General features: G+C 58.8%; 1 protein-coding gene across 4 annotated transcripts in view; it reads left to right on the forward strand.

The window, feature by feature from the left end:
- The window catches only part of DIP2C (disco interacting protein 2 homolog C), a 187,091-nt gene that overhangs the window by 114,765 nt on the left and 52,832 nt on the right, over positions 1 to 19,494 (forward strand). For all 4 annotated transcript variants that reach the window (XM_075997603.1, XM_075997604.1, XM_075997605.1 and 1 more), the window contains 16 exons: positions 705 to 824; positions 2,211 to 2,408; positions 4,821 to 4,912; positions 6,168 to 6,278; positions 6,717 to 6,840; positions 7,100 to 7,209; positions 8,261 to 8,363; positions 9,594 to 9,658; positions 10,748 to 10,841; positions 10,962 to 11,081; positions 13,164 to 13,278; positions 13,354 to 13,493; positions 14,955 to 15,091; positions 16,648 to 16,856; positions 17,797 to 17,911; positions 18,677 to 18,878. In XM_075997603.1, coding sequence (XP_075853718.1) covers positions 705 to 824; positions 2,211 to 2,408; positions 4,821 to 4,912; positions 6,168 to 6,278; positions 6,717 to 6,840; positions 7,100 to 7,209; positions 8,261 to 8,363; positions 9,594 to 9,658; positions 10,748 to 10,841; positions 10,962 to 11,081; positions 13,164 to 13,278; positions 13,354 to 13,493; positions 14,955 to 15,091; positions 16,648 to 16,856; positions 17,797 to 17,911; positions 18,677 to 18,878 — 2,055 coding nt within the window. The remainder of the gene's footprint in view (positions 1 to 704; positions 825 to 2,210; positions 2,409 to 4,820; positions 4,913 to 6,167; positions 6,279 to 6,716; positions 6,841 to 7,099; positions 7,210 to 8,260; positions 8,364 to 9,593; positions 9,659 to 10,747; positions 10,842 to 10,961; positions 11,082 to 13,163; positions 13,279 to 13,353; positions 13,494 to 14,954; positions 15,092 to 16,647; positions 16,857 to 17,796; positions 17,912 to 18,676; positions 18,879 to 19,494) is intronic.

The raw sequence follows: 19,494 nt of genomic DNA on the forward strand, positions 1-19,494 counted from the left end.
ATGGCACTCTAGCCCGGGCAACAGAATGAGACTCTGTCTTAAAAAAAAAAAAAAAAAAAGAAATGCGATGCAGGGCAGAGTGCATTCTTGGTGCACGTGGGCACACGCACCTGTCACCCAGAGGCTCCAGAGATTTGGTGGCCACACTGTGGCTGGTGTGGCCAGGGGTCTGCTGAAGGCCGTGTCTGGGCGGCAGTCCCGGCCTCGGCCTTCGTTGGGGAAGCAGGGCTGAGCCCCGGGGTCGTGGGGAGTCCCAGGCGGACGCGGGGCGCTCCTGCGCGCTTGTCCCCGGCGGGGTGTCCCCCGGCCCCGTCAGGCCTTGGGCTACCCTGACTGCCTCGCCAGCCGTCCAAGCCCCGGAGAAAGAGGCCCCGAGTCAGCACAAACGCGAAGGCCGTGCCTTGCAGGCGACAGACTCTGCCCTGAGGGTTAGAGGCGAGCGAGGTCACGCGTGTGCAGAGCCGCGGCTCTTCCTGACGCAGGGACTCCCCGAGTGTCAGAGTCCGGTGTGTGCACCGCCCGCTGCTGTGCCCCGAGTCTGTCCGCCCAGCGGACCCAGCCTTCGCCCTGGGCCGCGAGGGGGTCCGGGTCTCCGGTGCAAAGGGCGTGGGCCGTGCAGAGCGGCCCTGGGACAGCTCAGGGACCTCTGGTTTCGGGCCGTCGAGCCGTGGTTGCTTGTTGCATCTCTGGTTCCTCTCTTGCAGGAGTCCCCGTGAGCAGCCGGGTTTCCGCAAAAATCCAGCAGCTCGTCAACACCCTCAAGCGGCCGAAACGGCCGCCGTTACGGGAATTTTTCGTGGACGACTTCGAGGAATTGCTAGAAGGTGAGAACCTTTCCCACCCCCATCACCTGGGAGGCTCCCGTGAGCCGGTAGCCTGCAGGTGTTTCTCCTACAAGGCCTTTTTGTGAAGAGCAGGGATCGTGGCCTTCCCCAGAGGGTGGGAATCCGGGGCGGAGGGTGTAGGCGGCCACACTCTGGGAAGATCTTCACAGCCAATGAGGTTGGTTCTGTGAGCCCAGCCGCTGCTTAACAGCTGTGTAAGATTGTAGAAAACCTCAGCCCGCAGCACAGCTCCAGTGAGCTCCCTCCTCCTGCTCTCCCCAAATGCGGGACCCGATCCCTCATGAGCCTTTGAACACGGACCACCGGAAACCGAACCAAAATACGGCAGCCACTGGTCACATCACACCTAAACTCCTTATTTTCTTATTCACTAAACCATTAGTAACACGTAGCTGATTTTCTGACCAGCAGGTGGAAATTGTCAGCTATAAACCAGGGGAGACAAACCTTTTCCAGAAGCGGGAGAAATAATCTCGGTTTCTAACCTATCTAAAGGATTCAGCAGGTGGTGTTTTATTATTAAAGATGATGGGCCGGGCGCAGTGGCTCACCCCTGTCATCCTAGCACTCTGGGAGGTCGAGGCGGGCGGATTGCTCGAGGTCAGGAGTTCAAAACCAGCCTGAGCAAGAGCGAGACCCCGTCTCTACTATAAATAGAAGGAAATTAATTGGCCAACTAATATATATAGAAAAAATTAGCCAGGCATGGTGGCACGTGCCTGTAGTCCCAGCTACTAGGAGGCTGAGGCAGGAGGATCGCTTGAACCCAGGTGTCTGAGGTTGCTGTGAACTAGGCTGATGCCACGGCACTCACTCTAGCCTGGACAACAAAGCGAGACTGTCTAAAAAAAAAAAACAAAAAACAAAGATGATGCATCTATCTTGGTTTTCCTCAAGAAAATACTTGGTCCATCGCTCTTGTGGTTCAGGGTAGTTGTGGCAAATTTAAATCTACAGATCAGTATTTGAGGGCAAAATACAAAGTAGCAAGGTTTGACCAATTGGGAGTCCGGAGCCATCTGCGTAGGTTGGTAATTGGAATTTTAAGCCTGGTGTTTCAGTTCTGGGCTCTGAGCACAGCACGGTGTGCTCGTACCTGGTGTCAGTTTGCAGGTGTGTCGGGTCAACCTGAGTCATCGGTCCCCCGATTGCCTTGGAAATGATAAGGACTGAGTTTGTTTTTTTTTTTTTCTAACCTCCACGAGGCCAAGTATATAGACTCAGATTCTAGGGAAGTGTGTTTTCTGCCAGGTGTAAACAAATTTACACCTGAAGCACAAGTCGCGCGGCTTCTTCAGAAAGAGAGAGAGCCGTGGTGCTAACGCGGTATTCTTCTTGGAAACTTTTGTGTTGGAACGTGCGCAGTTCAACAGCCAGATCCGAACCAGCCAAAGCCGGAGGGCGCCCAGATGCTGGCCATGCGCGGGGAGCAGCTGGGCGTGGTCACCAACTGGCCTCCGTCCCTGGAGGCCGCGCTGCAGCGGTGGGGGACCATCTCCCCGAAGGCGCCGTGCCTGACCACCATGGACACCAACGGGAAGCCCCTGTACATCCTCACTTACGGTAATGCCGCGGCCGTCCCCGCCTGCGCCCTGGCGCCCGTGGGTGGCCGCTGCCACGTGTGCAGACTGGAATCGCGGTCGGGGCGGCCAGGGTGTATGTGTCTTTCTGGTGTAGCGGTGAACGGAGTCCGCTGGGCTTGGTGGCCCCCGCCTGTGATCCAGAACTCTCAGGGGCTGAGGCAGGAGGATCGCTTGAGGCCAGGACTTTCAAGGCCAGAGCCTGGGCAGCACAGCAAGACCCAACGCCCTGAATAAAACTTAAAAATCAGCCAGGTGTGGCGGCACCCTCCTACAGGCCCAGCTCTTCTGGAGGCTGAGGTGGGAGGATCGCTTGAGCCCGCCCATGAGGTCGAGGCTGCAGTGAGCTGTGATTGTACTGTGGCGTGGGCCACAGTGTGAGACCCTGTCTCCAAAAAAAGAAAAAGAATGAAATCTGAACAGATTTTTAGGATAGGAAGTTTATTTGGTTTCAATATGAAAAGTTACTATTTTTGCTACATGTTTTCTGAGTTAAAACCAGAAATGGACACTTAAAGCAGTGATCATGACCCTAAAGAGATGTTAGATTTTAGTTCTGGAATTTATACGTGATTTTCCGGGGGGAGGGAAGAGTGCTTTCGGCAAGGATGGTACTTTGAGAATGTGTACCTAAACTGTGTTCGATGGATATCACTGGGAAGAAACAAAATGTTTCCAAAGGTTTAACGCTTTTCCGGAAAGCCAGAGAAACGAGCTTTCCCTGATTCCTCTCTTGATAGTTAGTGCAGTCTGCAAACTTCCTGCGATAGCTACCTGCCGCAGAGATGTGTCTCTCTTCGTCCCGTGGACAGAGCGGGTGGAGAGAGCAGGTGGCTGGGTTGGTTCTCGCCGTCTGCTTCGTCCTTGCAAAGAAACGAGCCTGATGACTCAGAGAGCAAGCCGGCTCATGTAGTGTCTGTGGGTGCACAGTCAGATGACCTCTGTTGACCGTCCGGTTTTCTCTGTGTAACACCCACATGGCCCCGAGCGCAGTGCTGTGAACCGGGAAACGTCCTAGGAATTACATCCATCACGATAAAACGTTCCCTTTGCTCTGATTCCTTCGGGGAGGCAGGTTGGCAAACCTGTGGCAGGTAGATAGTAATCGCACTGATTTGGGTGGTGGCAGTTCCAATATGGAATAAACTCAGGATATATATATATTTTTTTTTTATTCAAAATATGTTGTAGGGAGCCAGGTGTGGTGGCTCACGCCTGTAATCCTAGCTCTCTGGGAGGCCAAGGCGGGCGGATTGCTCGAGGTCAGGAGTTCGAGACCAGCCTGAGCAAGAGTGAGACCCTGTCTCTACTATAAATAGAAAGAAATTAATTGGCCAACTAATATATATAGAAAAAATTAGCCGGGCATGGTGGTGCATGCCTGTAGTCCCAGCTACTTGGGAGGCTGAGGCAGAAGGATTGAGCCCAGGAGTTTGAGGTTGCTGTGAGCTAGGCTGACGCCACGGCACTCACTCTAGCCTGGGCAACAAAGCGAGACTCTGTTTCAAAAAAAAAAAAAAAAATAGTTGTAGGGGAATGTATGATGGGTTTGATTTTTATATCAAATCATCAGGCATGGAGAAATATCTTTTAGAAGTGTTAAAATAAAGTTTCCTGCTGTATATTTAAAAAAAAAAACAAAACATGTTGTAAACAAAAAAATCTGATTTAGTTTTATATTTAAAATAGAAAAAGGATTAAAATGGTGATTGCATTGAAACAGAAAGCAGTTAAAACTGCTTTTCACTTTATTGTACTGTTGCTGCAGTAACGTAACTTATGACGGGCCTTGACTTCCTCTAAAAAGCTCCTAACAGCTGAAGTCTCTGAGCCTGAGGTGTAAAGGCCTTTGTGTGGATTCAAGAATCCATTTTCGGTTTTAAAGTTGTTTTTATTCCGTCTCAGACTGTTCAACTGCCGCCCAGATGATGTCGAGTTCGCGTCTACCGTGAACGAGGCAGGGATGTGAAACGTGCAGGTTCTAGTGACCCCTTCTAATTTAATGAAAAATTGGTTACTTTTTATTTTCTGTGCATGAGTTATGTGCACCTTGAAAAACAGTTAAAGTGGCTTTCATGGTAAAGAGGCGTGTGAGTTACCTGGGCTTCACGGGCCTCAGGCTCAGAACTATCGTGAGTTAAGTACAAGTCACGTGGCGGTTAGCGTGTTAAAAACCCCCACTACGCTCCGGCTTTATGTCCAGTTTCTGCTCCTGCCCCAGTTAGTAGAGTAAGTTGCAGGCCACACACACCAGACACCAAAGAGGTGCACATGTTGGACTTTCATTTGGAGATGTCATGCTCTATATACACCGTTTAATGTGCGCGTATTTGCGTGACTGAAATTGCGTATGTAGCGTAGTCCAATTTAGTGTCTTTGTCATCCGTATTGGCAGGCAAACTGTGGACAAGAAGCATGAAGGTTGCTTACAACATTCTGCACAAATTAGGTACAAAGCAAGAGCCTATGGTACGGCCTGGAGACAGGGTAAGTGCTATTTTCCCCAGAATAATCACTCATGCCTCAGCACAAAAATTACACTTCTCCTGTGGATGACTGAACTAATGCACGGTATCTTCTTAAGGCTTTGGAAAAGGCATTGATAATGCCTTAGCTGAATAATGGTTTAAGAGGTGGTATTAGGAGCTGTGGCAGGTAAAAAGACACATCACACGTGAAACCTGCCTTTAAAAAGCTTGTAATGTTGAAACACTGTAAAGACACATTGATAATTGCCTTTTATATAAATTAGGAAGTGATAAAGGTCCATAAGAAGAGGTAGTAAGAGATACAGCTGAATTTTTCAGGAAAAATAGATATTTTTCATTTTAAGGAGCATCTAGAATCTGAGAAGGCTTCTCAGGGAGAAAAAGTGAGCCTGTAGCTGTTGGTCAGGTACCAGGAAATGGTGTAGAAAGGAGCTGAAGCTATTTACTTGGATGGTAGTACTTGAGTGTACAAGACTCACTTGGACAGTAGTGCTGGGTATAGGATATTCACTTGGACAGCAGGGCTGGGAATACAAGATTCCCCTGGACAGTACTTATGGGTATATGAGTCACTTGGATAGTAGGGCTGGGTATACTAGATTCACTTGGACAGTAGTGCTGGGTATGGGAGATTCACTTGGACAGCAGGACTAGGAATACAAGATTCCCCTGGACAGTACTTATGGGTATATGAGTCACTTGGACAGCAGGGCTGGGTATAGGAGGAGTCTTGGAAGGAGAGTCAGGAAGAAGATGGGAATCAGTTCAGTGGGAGAGGCCTCAGCTAGGAGTGTGGGCTTGCAGCTCCTGATTTGCTGATGCCCGTTCTGTTCTGTGAATCATTAGGTACAGTGAAATACCAAAGGAATACATAGAGGATTAAACGAAAGGAAGCCGTGCGGGTTTATGAAAGTTAAACGTCTGTGTATTTGTATTCTGTTGCGCTGGAATCACTATGGAGTCACCGATAACATGGGATTTGTGACTGATTCAAATATTAAAGGAAAACTTAATGGAAGTGCTATAAGTACAAACTTCTCTTTCTTAAAGCAAATTACAGGGCGATAAAAGTGTTCATTTTTTGCAGATGACCGTTGTTAATGTTTGTCTCTCACACAAACTAAAGAAGCAGCAATATGATACTTATTAAACCCGGTCTTGCTGAAATGCATGCTTACGTAGAGCCCCCGACTTTCGTTCCAGCATCCCTTCTGTCTTAGAGTTTTAACCCCGCTGTCTGGCCGTCCCTCCAGGTGGCACTGGTGTTCCCGAACAACGACCCCGCGGCCTTCATGGTGGCCTTCTACGGCTGCCTGCTGGCGGAAGTGGTGCCCGTGCCCATCGAAGTGCCGCTCACGAGAAAGGTAACTGAGCTCGCTCTCCGCGGCCCCCCCGGGTGTGGCCTGGGAGGCGGCGGGCCCGGCGGACTGCGTGAGACCTTGCGGACGCGGGTCTAGGTGGAGTGCTTGCTCGGCCCTCCCCCCTCCACACGGTGAGCCCGTCTCACAGCCTTGTAGGGTTGGGAGGAGACGACGGCAACCTTCTGACGAGACCCCTGAGTGCTTTCCCGAACGCTCGTCTTGCTCGCCCCTCCCAGCCTTGCACCCATTTTACAGATGGGGAAAACTGAGGCCGGGCAAGCAGAGCCCAGAGTCCGTGCCCTGAGTCGCGGTTTGCTCAGGCAGAGAGAAGGGGCAGGGGGCGGTTATTAGTCCGCTGCCAGGCACCCAAGCCCCGGCGGCGTTTTGCGGGCACGAGAGCCGCGAGGCGGGCTCTCACCCCTCCCGCTGTTCCCCTCGCAGGACGCGGGCAGCCAGCAGATCGGGTTCCTGCTGGGCAGCTGCGGGGTCACCGTGGCCCTGACGAGCGACGCCTGCCACAAGGGCCTGCCCAAGAGCCCGACGGGGGAGATCCCGCAGTTCAAAGGTGCGCCGGGCTCACGCGCGTGCCGGACTCCCCGTGTCCTCGCTGGGGACGCGCCGGGTGCCCCGGCTCCGAGACCCGCGTCCCCGAGACCCGCGTCCCCCGCGCGTTGGTCTCCCGGGCGGCCACGGGCTGGGTCGGCGGTGGAGCCGGGCGCTCCGCGGGCGTCTCGGGCCGAGCGGACTCGGTCCGGCTGGACGCGGGGTTCTCGGCTGAGCCGCGTGGACGGGAGCTCAGGTGCGTCTGTCTGTCCCCGCCCCAGGCTGGCCGAAGCTGCTGTGGTTTGTCACCGAGTCCAAGCACCTCTCCAAGCCCCCGCGAGACTGGTTCCCGCACATCAAAGACGCCAACAACGACACCGCCTACATCGAGGTGAGCCGACCCGCCGCCCGTGCGCCACGCGTGTTCCCGGGCGTGGACGCGCACTTCCGAGACGCGCAGGCCGTGGCTGGGACTCCGCCTCCCCCCGCCCTCTCTCCCCCCCGCCCTCTCTCCCCCCCGCCCTCTCTCCCCCCCGCCCTCTCTCCCCCCCGCCCTCTCTCCCCCCCCCCCGCCCTCTCTCCCCCCCGCCCTCTCTCCCCCCCGCCCTCTCTCCCCCCGCCCTCTCTCCCCCCCGCCCTCTCTCCCCCCCGCCCTCTCTCCCCCCGCCCTCTCTCCCCCCCGCCCTCTCTCCCCCCCGCCCTCTCTCCCCCCCGCCCTCTCTCCCCCCCGCCCTCTCTCCCCCCCCTCTCCCCCCCGCGCCCTCTCTCCCCCCCGCGCCCTCTCTCCCCCCCGCGCCCTCTCTCCCCCCCCGCGCCCTCTCTCCCCCCCCCCCGCGCCCTCTCTCCCCCCCCGCGCCCTCCCCCCCCCGCGCCCTCTCTCCCCCCCGCCCTCTCTCCCCCCCGCCCTCTCTCCCCCCCCTCTCCCCCCCCCGCGCCCTCTCTCCCCCCCCCCCGCGCCCTCTCTCCCCCCCGCGCCCTCTCTCCCCCCCCCCCGCGCCCTCTCTCCCCCCGCCCTCTCTCCCCCCGCCCTCTCTCCCCCCCGCCCTCTCTCCCCCCCGCCCTCTCTCCCCCCCGCCCTCTCTCCCCCCCGCCCTCTCTCCCCCCGCGCCCTCTCTCCCCCCGCGCCCTCTCTCCCCCCGCGCCCTCTCTCCCCCCGCGCCCTCTCTCCCCCCGCGCCCTCTCTTCCCCCCGCGCCCTCTCTCCCCCCGCGCCCTCTCTCCCCCCGCGCCCTCTCCCCCGCTCCCCCGCCCTCTCTCCCCGCTCCCCCGCCCTCTCTCCCCGCTCCCCCGCCCTCTCTCCCCGCTCCCCCCGCTCCCCCGCCCTCTCCCCCCGCTCCCCCCTCTCCCCCGCCCTCTCCCCCCGCTCCCCCCGCTCCCCCGCCCTCTCCCCCCGCTCCCCCCTCTCCCCCGCCACCCCCTCTCAAGGCCCCCTGTCTCCTGCAGTACAAGACCTGCAAGGACGGCAGCGTGCTGGGCGTGACGGTGACCAGGATCGCGCTGCTGACCCACTGCCAAGCCCTGACCCAGGCGTGCGGCTACACGGAAGGTGGGCGGCCCCTCCGCGCCAACAGCGGCTCCCAGGATGGGTGGTGTGAGGTCCCCGTGGACGGGGACGCCCGGCGCAGACACCGCGGCCCCCGGGACGGGTGGTGTGAGGTCCCTGTGGACAGGTGGTGTGAGGTCTCTGTGGACAGGTGGTGTGAGGTCTCCATGGACGGGGACGCCCGGCGCAGACACCGCGGCCCCCGGGACGGGGACGCCCGGCGCAGACACCGCGGCCCCCGGGACGGGTGGTGTGAGGTCCCCGTGGACAGGTGGTGTGAGGTCTCCCTGGACGGGGACGCCCGGCGCAGGGACTGGGGCCCCCGGGACGGGGACGCCCGGCGCAGACACCGCGGCACTCAGACTGGGGGCCCTGACAGTGGCGTTAGGTCACGCCCAGCCCTGCGGAACGCCACCCACTGAGCTGTCGAGCTGGGGTGTCAGCTCGGCTGCCGTGGTGACACGCCCCAGATGGGCAGCCTAAATGGCAAGCGTGTCCTCGAGGCCTCTGGGCTGGAGACCGAGTCGGGTCCCCTCGGGGCTGGTTCCTGTCCTCGCCTGGCCCGTCCACGCGTGCACTTGGGGAGGGAGGGCCTCTCCTCCCCTGCGGGCGCTGCCCTCTGAGCGGGACGGAGAGCGAGCACGGGACGTGGCATTGGTGACACGCGGGGGTAGGGGCTCAGTCCATCGGTGACGGGGACGGCGGCTTCAGGGGGACGCCAGCCTTGTTCGCGCTGGAGCTCAGCCGCGCTGCCGAGTCCCGACAGGGATTGTTCCCGGGCGTGTGTTTAGCTCCCTCTGCCCACGTCCTCGAGGCGTGTCCGTCCCTGTCCCCAAGCTGGGCCGTCCTTCGCCGCCCACGCCCGGCCTCTTGGACCCCAGCGGCCGGCGAGGCCCGCGTTTTGCAAGGCCCTGCGCTGGCGGCACCTGCCTTTCCTGGGAGACGCTCACGAGCGAGGGGAAAGGCACCTTCTATCAGAAAGGAAAAGAGAAAGCAGGGGGGACGGGTAAACGGGGAGGAGCTCCCCGCGCCCGGTGCCCCGTGGGAGCTCACGCTCTCGGGGACCTCGGGTCTCTGGGCCCCTGGAGGCTGCGGGGTCTCTGCCCAGGTCCGGGGGGCGGTGTTGTCCCCCCAGGCCCCGTTCCCCTCCGACGGGACGGGACGTCAGATTTTGCTTGCCTCTCGGCCCAAGCCGCCCACCGTGAGTTAAACCTGCCTCCTCCTCTCACGCAGCGGAGACCATCGTGAACGTGCTGGACTTCAAGAAGGACGTGGGGCTCTGGCACGGGATTCTGACGGTGAGTGGGCGGACGAGCCCTTGCGCCCCCGGCATGCCGGGCTCCTGGAGGGCAGGGGTCACCCTTGCCCTCGGGCGCTCCCTGGGTCTAGCTGATGGCTCTGCAGAGCGGTGGGTCCCCAGCCCCCCTGCAGCTCACAAGCCCCCGATGCCCGCGGTCCTCGGTCCCCCCGTAGCCTTCCCGCTGGGCGCCACTGCATGTGCCGAGTTCTGGCCACGGCTCGGAGGTGCTTGCCGGTGTTTTCAGTTTATTCTAGTCGTCTGTTTAAAAGAAATAGCTTGGCCAGGCTCAGCGGCTCAACCTGTCATCCTAGCAGGCTAGGAGGCCAAGGAGGGAGGAGTGCTCGAGGTCAGGGGTTCGAGACCAGCCTGAGCACAAGCGAGACCCCATCTCTGCTAAAAAAAAAAAAAAAGAAAGAAATTAGTTGGACAGCTAAAAATATATAGAAAAAATAGCCGGGCACAGCGGCACATGCCTGTAGTCCCAGCTACTCGGGAGGCTGAGGCAGGAGGATCGCTTGAGCCCAGGAGTCTGAGGTTGCTGTGAGCTAGGCTGACGCCACGACGGCACTCACTCTAGCCTGGACAACAGAGTAAGACTCTGTCTCAAAACGGTAAATAAATAAGAGAAACGGCCCCTTTCGGGGTGCCCTGGTCTGCGTTAGCAAGGCCACGTGGAAGACTGAGTGTGATTCAGACAGACTTTCTGCTGCCCCTCACGTCCAGGGTAGCATTCAATTCACTAAATTAATTCTGTGAGATACAAATTGGCGTGACACACTAGAAAGAATTAAGCTTGCAGAACACGAGAGTGCGTTTAAAAATGACGATCATTCAACTGGAGGGTTTTATCTAATAAAAGAGGATCTGGAGTTACACTCCCCGGTTCTGCCAGGAGTGCTGTGGGAAGGGCGGAGGGGACGGGGGCGCCTCGGGGTCTCTGCCCTGTGGCTCGTGCCCGGGCAGCGCCGGCAGCCTCCTGCTCCCCGAGAGGTCCTCTCGTGCCCAGTCCCCTGGGGGGTATCCGTGTCCTCGCCCCAGGCGTCCCTCCGCCTGCCCCGCTGCTCACGCCCAGCGTCTGTGCCCCCAGAGCGTGATGAACATGATGCACGTGATCAGCATCCCCTACTCGCTGATGAAGGTGAACCCGCTCTCCTGGATCCAGAAGGTCTGCCAGTACAAAGGTCGGTGGCCGCGGGGCCTTGGGGACAGAGCTCAGGTGCCCTCCTCTCATCGCGGTCCCCCCTTTTCAGCGCGGGTCGGGCTGCCGGCGTGAGTTAACGGACCTCTGCTTTTCTTCCCAGCCAAGGTGGCCTGCGTGAAGTCCAGGGACATGCACTGGGCGCTGGTCGCGCACAGGGACCAGAGGGACGTCAACCTGTCTTCCCTGCGGATGCTCATCGTGGCGGACGGGGCCAACCCCTGTGAGTGCGGCCGGCCGCGAGCCTGGCTTGTCCCGGGAGCCTCGGTTTCTCCTTCTCGTTCTTTGCACTTTGACTTTTTTGGTTTAAGTAACAAATACACTTTTTTTTTTTTTTTTGAGACAGAGTTGCGCTCTGTTGCCCAGGCTAGAGTGAGTTTTGTGGCATCAGCCTAGCTCACAGCAACCGCAATCCTCCTGCCTCAGCCTCCCGAGTAGCTGGGACTACAGGCATGCCACCACCATGCCCAGCTAACATTTTCTCTATATATTTTAGTTGGCCAATTAATTGCTTTCTATTTTTAGTAGAGACGGGGGTCTCCCTCTTGCTCAGGCTGGTCTCGAACTCCTGACCTCGAACAATTCTCCCACCTCCGCCTCCCAGAGTGCTAGGATTACAGGCGTGAGCCACGCGCCCAGCCGACAGATATACTTTTAATTGATCTCAGATAAAAACTACTTAGGAAAGAAAGGTCAGTAGTCGTTTTAGCCCCTGGTCTGTTTGAGCTGCATCCTGAGCAGCCTTGAGGAACTGGGTTACCTGGCTGTCTTCGCTATTCCACCTCATCCACAGTACTAGAGTAAACAAGGCATCGTATCAGTTTAGGTTCAATGCGTGGTTGGCAGCCAGATCCAGTCTCTTATGTTCCATATTTTTCCTTTAGCTCTTCTACTCTGTTGATGTGGGCTTTCATGGCGTCTCCGTGGTGCAGTCCCTTTCAGCTCTTTCCAGGCATCCGCTTGGCCTGGCCTTTGAGGCCCAGCATCCCAGGCCGTTCTGTGTTTGCATCGCCCACGGTCGCTTGCTGGTAGTGGCCGTAGGTGAACGGCCTCTCACCGCCCGCTGGCTTGGTCTTGAGGTGCTTAAACTCCTCTGCAGCTTTCTTGAATTCGACCTGGGATGCCCTGGCAGGGCGGCACGGATCCTGGGCTCGAGGGCGTGACGAGGAGGAGGGGAGGATACAGCCTCATTCTTTGCACTTTGAGTTTCCTTTTTCTCGTGTTTATCTTAGTACAGAAGTTGTCTTAAAATAACTGGACAGTGCTATTCACTGTAGCCTGAAGGCGCGGTAACCCCATGGCCAGGAGCCACTTGTAGGCACACAGTCGTGGTCAGAGGAGAGACGTCTGGGTTCTTTGGAGAGAGTTCCTCGTTTAATTCCCTGTTTCCTCAGCCGTCAATAGTCCCTAAATAAGTTTTACGAGGACTAAACGAAGCAACTCCTAAGTGTAGTTCTTCGGTACATAGTAAGTGCTCAGGAAACAACAAGTGTTGTTATTTTAGGGTCTCAGGTGCTGTCGTTGATCAGTAAATTGTCACTTTTAATGTGATTTAATTATCACATCCCGTAACAAAAAAACACTCAACGTGAATTAGCAGTTCTGCAGAAAACTGTTACTACACCTTGAGAAACCTTTCAGTCGGCTGGAACAAAGACCTAACTTGTTTTGGGGAGAGGGAGACACAAAGCCAGAAGCAAAGTGAATTGGATGAAAGAGCGAATGTTTCCGACCCCATTTATGAACCATGAAACGTACACACGTATAAACTTGACATACAGAAGTAGGCGTGTAGCAGATACATCTTACAAAGAATTCTTCTGTTTGTAGAATCTATAAATCGTGAGCTAAAAATTTAGTGAACAGGTTTACGCATAACTCGGTAGAGCGGCACACCTTACACGGAGCTGGGTACACCTGCCGTGTGGGAGTGGCTTAGCGGGGAGGCTCCCGCCGTGCCTCAGTCTCTCGTTCAAGTTAACGCAGGGGGCGTGTCCTTCGCTTGGTCACGTCCAGATCTGCCCGTCTCTTGGGACTTGTGTCTTGCAGACGGTGCAGCGAGTCTCAGTAGAAGAAGCTTGCCGGTCTCCTTAGGGTCAGGGTTAGAGCGTGGAAGTGACGTCAGCCGCGTTCTTGAGTTCTGAGAGTCCAGGAAGCTCATCTTTCATGGCCACATCAGCGGCGCCCAGCCCTGACTGCAGAGCGGTCCCGAGTCGTGGCTGATCTTCGGCCAGTCTCGGCGCTTCAGCCCTCCTGTCCTTGCCCTCTGACCCTTGCCCTCTGACCCCCACCCTCTCTGCTCCAGGGTCCATCTCTTCCTGCGACGCGTTCCTCAACGTCTTCCAAAGCAAAGGCCTCCGGCAGGAGGTCATCTGTCCCTGCGCCAGCTCGCCGGAGGCGCTCACCGTGGCCATCCGGAGGTACGGGCTCGGGGCGCGGCAGGGAGGGCGGGGGCCGACGCGCTCTGCCGCGCTCAGGTAACACTGCCGTTCCAGGCCCACGGACGACAGCAACCAGCCCCCGGGCCGGGGCGTGCTCTCCATGCACGGGCTAACCTACGGGGTCATCCGCGTGGACTCGGAGGAGAAGCTGTCCGTGCTCACGGTGCAGGACGTTGGCCTGGTGATGCCCGGAGGTGAGCAGGGCGGGGGGCGGGGACCCCGCCCCGCGGGCTGCGGAGTGGCCCGAGAGCTCGTCCGTCACGCGTCACCCCGCCCCTCTGGTGCGAGCTCTCGGGCTTCCCTTCAGGTTTCGGGCGTGGTTGTCGAGTGCCAGACGCTCACGGCGTCCCAGAGTGCTAGGATGACAGGCGTGAGCCACCGCACCCGGCCAAAGCCATTTTTTTAAAGCCACAGAAACCCCTTCCAGGGATGCACGGTGATGGCCCCGCCTGCCCTTCCATCTCACACATGGTGACTTGGGCGCTTCCTGGGGGCCACGTGCGAGACGCCACCACTCTCATTTGCACGGTGCGCTCACCTGGGCCCTGGCTTGCAGGACCACAGGCGTCAGCATTTAGGCTCCTCCTTGTCTGCCCCTGAAATGGAGTTGGGGTCCCCGCCCAGGACCCGGCTCTCCTGAGCAGCCCCTCCACGCACAGGTGTGGCCTCACCCACGTGGCAGGACGGCCACGCCCAGTGTGGACAGCCGTGGGCACGTGTGTTCAGCATATGCGGGAAACTTCTCAGGGATCCCAGCCTGGAGGGGCGATGGCCACACGGCCCCTGTGGGTCTGGGGTGGGGGCTGCTTGCTGTCTAGGCACGAGAGAAACAGACGGGCCCTGGGCACTCCCAGCGCTCGGCGCCCTGCAGTTCCAAGTGCGGTCTCCGTGCACCGGGAGCCTCCGGGTCGCCGCGGCGTTGCCTGTCCCTCCGTCCACCAGCAGCCGTGTCCGCCGGCGTGTGCCCAGCCTCGGCCAGGCCTCCGGCTGCATTTCTTTCTTTAAATAATGCATTTAAATTGGAAGTAAATGATAGAGGCCCGAGCGGAATCTTTGAAAGAGTCCAGAGGTTGCTCGGTGGAAATCCTCCCTTCCAGCCCCGGGGCATCTGCGGGCCGCTCCCGTCATCGGGTTACGTGGCGCAGCCTTTGAGCAGCCGTCTTCGCAGGACTCGCCTTGCGGGGAATGTGGAATCAGAGATCGGGACTTCCACGGGACACTGTGAGCTTAGATACTGCTCTCAGTTGAGAGAAGCTCTGACAGACTGCAGCGAGTGTCTCGCGCTTCTTAATCCGCAGATTCCAGTTGCACCCTGGGAGTCACACCCACCCTGCCGACAACACGCCTGTGGCAGGCGCTCTCCCGTCACTCTGTGTGCCACCCTCACATCCACACGGCAGATGCTGTTCCCCTCACATACAGTGTTCATGTTAAAACTAAAGCCACTGAAGCCACGTGCTGATGTTCCACAGCCGTGAAGTTTGACAGGTTGCCGCGCCGTGAGAAATGGCGAGTCCCTTTAGGGAACGTGGGTAGCCAGCTGACGGTGACGCGTGCAGTTGGCTCCAACCACTCTTTCTGCTCACACGTGTCCTCCTCTTACTCGTTTGCTCCTTCCCCGCCGGCTGACACGCGTGTGCGCCGTTTTCTTGCAGCCATCATGTGCTCGGTGAAGCCGGACGGGGTCCCCCAGCTGTGCAGGACGGACGAGATCGGGGAGCTCTGCGTGTGTGCGGTGGCCACCGGGACCTCCTACTACGGCCTCTCGGGCATGACCAAGAACACCTTCGAGGTAGGTGGGGGCCGCGAGCCCCCCGGGGCCGCCTCCAGGCGCCTGAGCTCGGCAGCGGGACGTGAGCGGGTAGCTGTCCAATAAAACACGTTTATGGTCGTGAAAATGGTTGCACTTTCTCCTGCCTTTTTTTTATTGCTTTTGATAATTTTATCAGCATCACTCTCACTGTATAACTGGTGTCAAGAGAGGATAATCATGACTTCTTAAAAATGGGCAAAGTTTTAAAACTTGTTACTTGCCTTTTCCTGTTTAGTAGAGGTGCGAGGCGAGAGGTGGGTGATGAAGGACATGTGTACACGCGTGTGCGTGAACAGCCTCACCTGGGGAGGGCCAGTGGCCGCCCCCACAGCCTTTCAGCTAAGCCAGACGTGGCCAGCATGGACCTGAGACTTGAACACACGTGTGCATTAAATGTGTGGGGTGTGCGTGGCGTACACACACGTGGGGATTGTGGCAGGCGTGTGTATGCACATGTGTGTGGCAGGCATTGTGTAGGTTGTGCGCACACGTGCGGGGGGTTTCCAGGCATGTGTATGCAGATGTGGGGCACATACATGGCACGCACACGTGTGGAGGCGTGTGTGGTGTGCACGTGTGCTGCGCAGTGACAGAGGCGTGAGGGTTAGACTCCCGAGCTGTGGCCGTGTCCTGGGGTTCTCAGAACCTTCATCCTCTCACCACGTGGTTCCCGGCCGGGGCAGTGCTGTGGGGTGGCGTCCCCAGACGTGTAGGACTTCAGTTGTGGCTGAGCGGCTGTGTCCTGGTGCCCGTCCAGGCTGGCTCTGTGCAACGAGAATTCGACTTTCTAGAACATCGCTTGACCCCAGAGGTGCATGCGAGTCTGAACACAGAGCCCTCTTGCGACGGGGCCGCAGGGTGGAGGGAAGAGGTTGAGACTCTGTGCTCCTTTACGTTTCTCTTCTCAGCACACTTCCTACAGGAAAAGTAGCAATCTAATGAACGGGGATTAGATACAGCTGACGCGGGCTGTTTAAAATGCACCTTGATTCTTCATGAGTTGCTTTTATGCTGTGGGTTTATAAACAGGAGAATTCACTGGTGCTCCTGAGCGTGGGGTCGTGACGTCTGGGTCCCCTGCGTGTCCTCCGTGGGAGGGGCCTGCGTGAGGCCCTGTGCTTCCCGGAGGTGCAGGGCTGTTGACCCCCCGAGGGGGCCCTGGGTGGGTGGAGGCCACCTTGGGAGCCGGCAGGTGGCCCAGGTGTGGACTCGGGGCCGCGGGTGGGTGGGTGGGTGGGTGGAGGCCGAGGCCACCTTGGGGGTCGGCAGGTGGCCCGGGCCTGGACTCGGGGCCATGGGTGGGTGGGTGGAGGCCGTGGCCATCTTGGGGGCCGGCAGGTTGCCGGGGTGTGGACTCGGGGCCGTGGGTGGGTGGAGGCTGAGGCCTCCTTGGGGGCCGGCAGGTGGCCTGGGTGTGGACTCAGGGCCGTGGGTGGGTGGAGGCCGAGGCCACCTTGGGGGCCGGCAGGTGGCCCGGGCGTGGACTCGGGCCGTGGTGGCCACGGCGGGTGGCCTGACGCCAGCTGTGTCCCCAGGTGTTCCCCATGACGAGCTCGGGGGCGCCCATCAGCGAGTACCCCTTCATCAGGACGGGCCTGCTGGGCTTCGTGGGCCCCGGGGGGCTCGTCTTCGTGGTGGGCAAGATGGACGGCCTCATGGTGGTCGGCGGGCGCCGGCACAACGCGGACGACATCGTGGCCACGGCGCTGGCCGTGGAGCCCATGAAGTTCGTCTACAGGGGAAGGTCGGTGGCGCTTGCTCGCGTTTTCCCGTGCAGACCGTGCTTTTTACGTGGGCGGGAAGGGTGTAACGGTTGCCTAGACGCCGCATTTATCGTGACTCAGTTTCCCCTTCTGTGCAGTTGAAGCAGCAGGACTCAGAGACCTCTGAGAGCTCACCTAGTTCTGAACGCACAAGAGTTTATGTAATTTCCTGAGCCTCATGAATATGTTTTCGCTCACTTTCCCTGTAAGTTAAATGAAACGATCCATCTGAAAACCTCTAATAACTCCCCAAGTCAAAGGTGCAAACACACTCTCCTCAATGCGGGCCGGAGAGACCCACAGACGGAAGCTGAGTCTCAGATGTGCTCGGAAGAGCTGACCTCACTGACTCCTGCCTCCCCCGTTTTCCTCTGCCCCTCCTCACCCGGCACACGGGGGAGGCTAAGCAGTTCGCTGGGTCAGTGGCTGCAGCTCTTGAGGTTTTTTTTGCTGGTCCGAAGCAAGTAGTAACTGTTAGAACTGTACGTTAGTTTGGAGGCTCAGGAGGGAGAAAGTGGGGGCTTGGATGTGACCTTGCCACCTTGAGTCCTCTTTAAAAAAAGCCACGGCCTGTCCGTGCAGAGAGCACAGGAGTGTCGAGCTGCGCAGCTGTGTGCCAACGGCGACAGAAGCATTTAGCGGGAAGCGGCAGTCCGGGCAGGCAGCTGCTGCTGATGTGGGGGAGGCCAGCATGCGAGTGGCGCGGCCCCCTGACCTCAGCAGGTCTGGTGGTCGTCACTCAGCCCCCTGTGCTGCAGGAAGACCCCTGCCCCCAGCCCACAGGCACCGTGCGGCCCCCGCCGTTCTTGCCTTGAGCGTGGGGCTGGAATCGCGGTGGCCTTTGGAGCAGACGTCGGAGCCATGACGCCTGCTGTGAGATTGTCCGCCAGACCCACTCACCCGTGCCCTCTGTCCCCGCAGGATAGCTGTGTTCTCAGTGACAGTCCTCCACGACGACAGGATCGTGATCGTGGCGGAGCAGAGGCCGGACTCCACGGAGGAGGACAGCTTCCAGTGGATGAGCAGGGTGCTCCAGGTCGCGTCTGCCCCCTTGCTCGTTAGGGTCAGGGCTGGGGCCTGGCCCTGACCAGCTGTGGCTGCGCAGCGTGGGGTCCCTTCTCCCTCCCCGTGTTTTGTTGAGACAGAGTCTCACTCTGTTGCCTGGGCTAGAGTGCCATGGCGTCAGCCTTGCTCGTAGCAACCTCAGACTCGTGGGCTTAAGCGATCCTCCTGCCTCAGCCTCCCGAGTAGCTGGGAATACAGGCATGCGCCACCATGCCCGGCTAATTTTTTCGATATATTTTTAGAGGTCCAATTAATTTCTTCCTTTGTTTTAGTAGAGACGGGGCCTTGCTCTTGCTCAGCTGGTCTCGAACTCCTGAGCTCAAACGATCCTCCCGCCTTGGCCTCCCAGAGTGCTGGGATTAAAGGCGTGAGCCACCGCACCCGCCTCCCTCCCCATGTTTGACCAGAAAGCACGTCCGGTGTCCAAGACACTTTCCTAGTCGGGGCTAGATCAGGACTTTGCAAAGCTGCTCCCTGTGGTCATGTTGGGAGTTCGTTTCTTTTCTCTCAATTTCCTCATTTACTGTTAGGGTCTTTTGCAAGTCCTGTGTTAAACTGTTCAGCCCAATGAGTTCAGATTAAAAACAAAAGTTCTCCTGGTGTTTTTGCGCTGGGAACAGAGCGAGCGCCACAGACTCCTCCCAGTCGTAGACAGTGTTTTGCATGATACCTGTATTTGCCGAGCGTTCCCATTTATAGTTCCTGCTGTGACTCGGTCTCCCCCTCGCTCCCCCAGGCGATCGACAGCATCCATCAAGTCGGCGTTTACTGCCTGGCCTTGGTGCCGGCGAACACGCTCCCCAAGACCCCGCTCGGCGGGATCCACCTGTCGGAGACGAAGCAGCTCTTCCTGGAGGGCTCGCTGCACCCCTGCAACGTCCTCATGTGCCCCCACACCTGCGTCACCAACCTGCCCAAGCCCCGGCAGAAGCAGCCAGGTGCGTCCGCTGCCCCGTGTGCTGTGCGCAGAGCTCGGGCTGGTTCTCTGGGCGGCACCTGCCCGGGCAGCTGTGGACAAGGTGGCCCTGCGCCTTTTCTCGCCTTCCGGCTCCCGGCGGGGTCCCCTGCTCTGGGGAACGGCCGCTCGTGCCAGGGCGCGTTTCTGCCCAGGGTGGGTGGGCCCAGCGGCTCCGGCCTGTGGGGGCGATGGGTGGAGACGGGCTCCGGCTCTCGGCGGGACGCCAGGCGCTCTGTCTGCCGGGGTTTTGCCCAGCTGCCCAGGGCGGCTCCCGCAGGCACAGCCTCCCCTGTGTGCAGAAAGGGGGTGAGGCGTCCCTGCGCCTTTCGGGGGTCGTCTGGGAGTCAGAGCAGGTGACCCACTGTGGGGAACCTACGGCTCGCGTGGCGCCGTCTGCCCGGCGCTTTGCGGTCGGGGACCGTGCCGTCCTTCGTCCGACTTGACCCCCATGGCAGCCGCACCAGCCGTGCCCCGTGAGGGTGGGCGGCCGCCAAGGAAAGGAGGCTGGTGGCAAGGACACCGGGGCCGCCTGCCAGGGCCGCGACGGAGATCCTGGGCTGAGACGCACGGATGGGCCTTGGAGCCGCCCGAGCCGG

Source organism: Microcebus murinus, chromosome 25 (assembly GCF_040939455.1).
Source record: "Microcebus murinus isolate Inina chromosome 25, M.murinus_Inina_mat1.0, whole genome shotgun sequence".
Taxonomy (NCBI): domain Eukaryota; kingdom Metazoa; phylum Chordata; class Mammalia; order Primates; family Cheirogaleidae; genus Microcebus; species Microcebus murinus.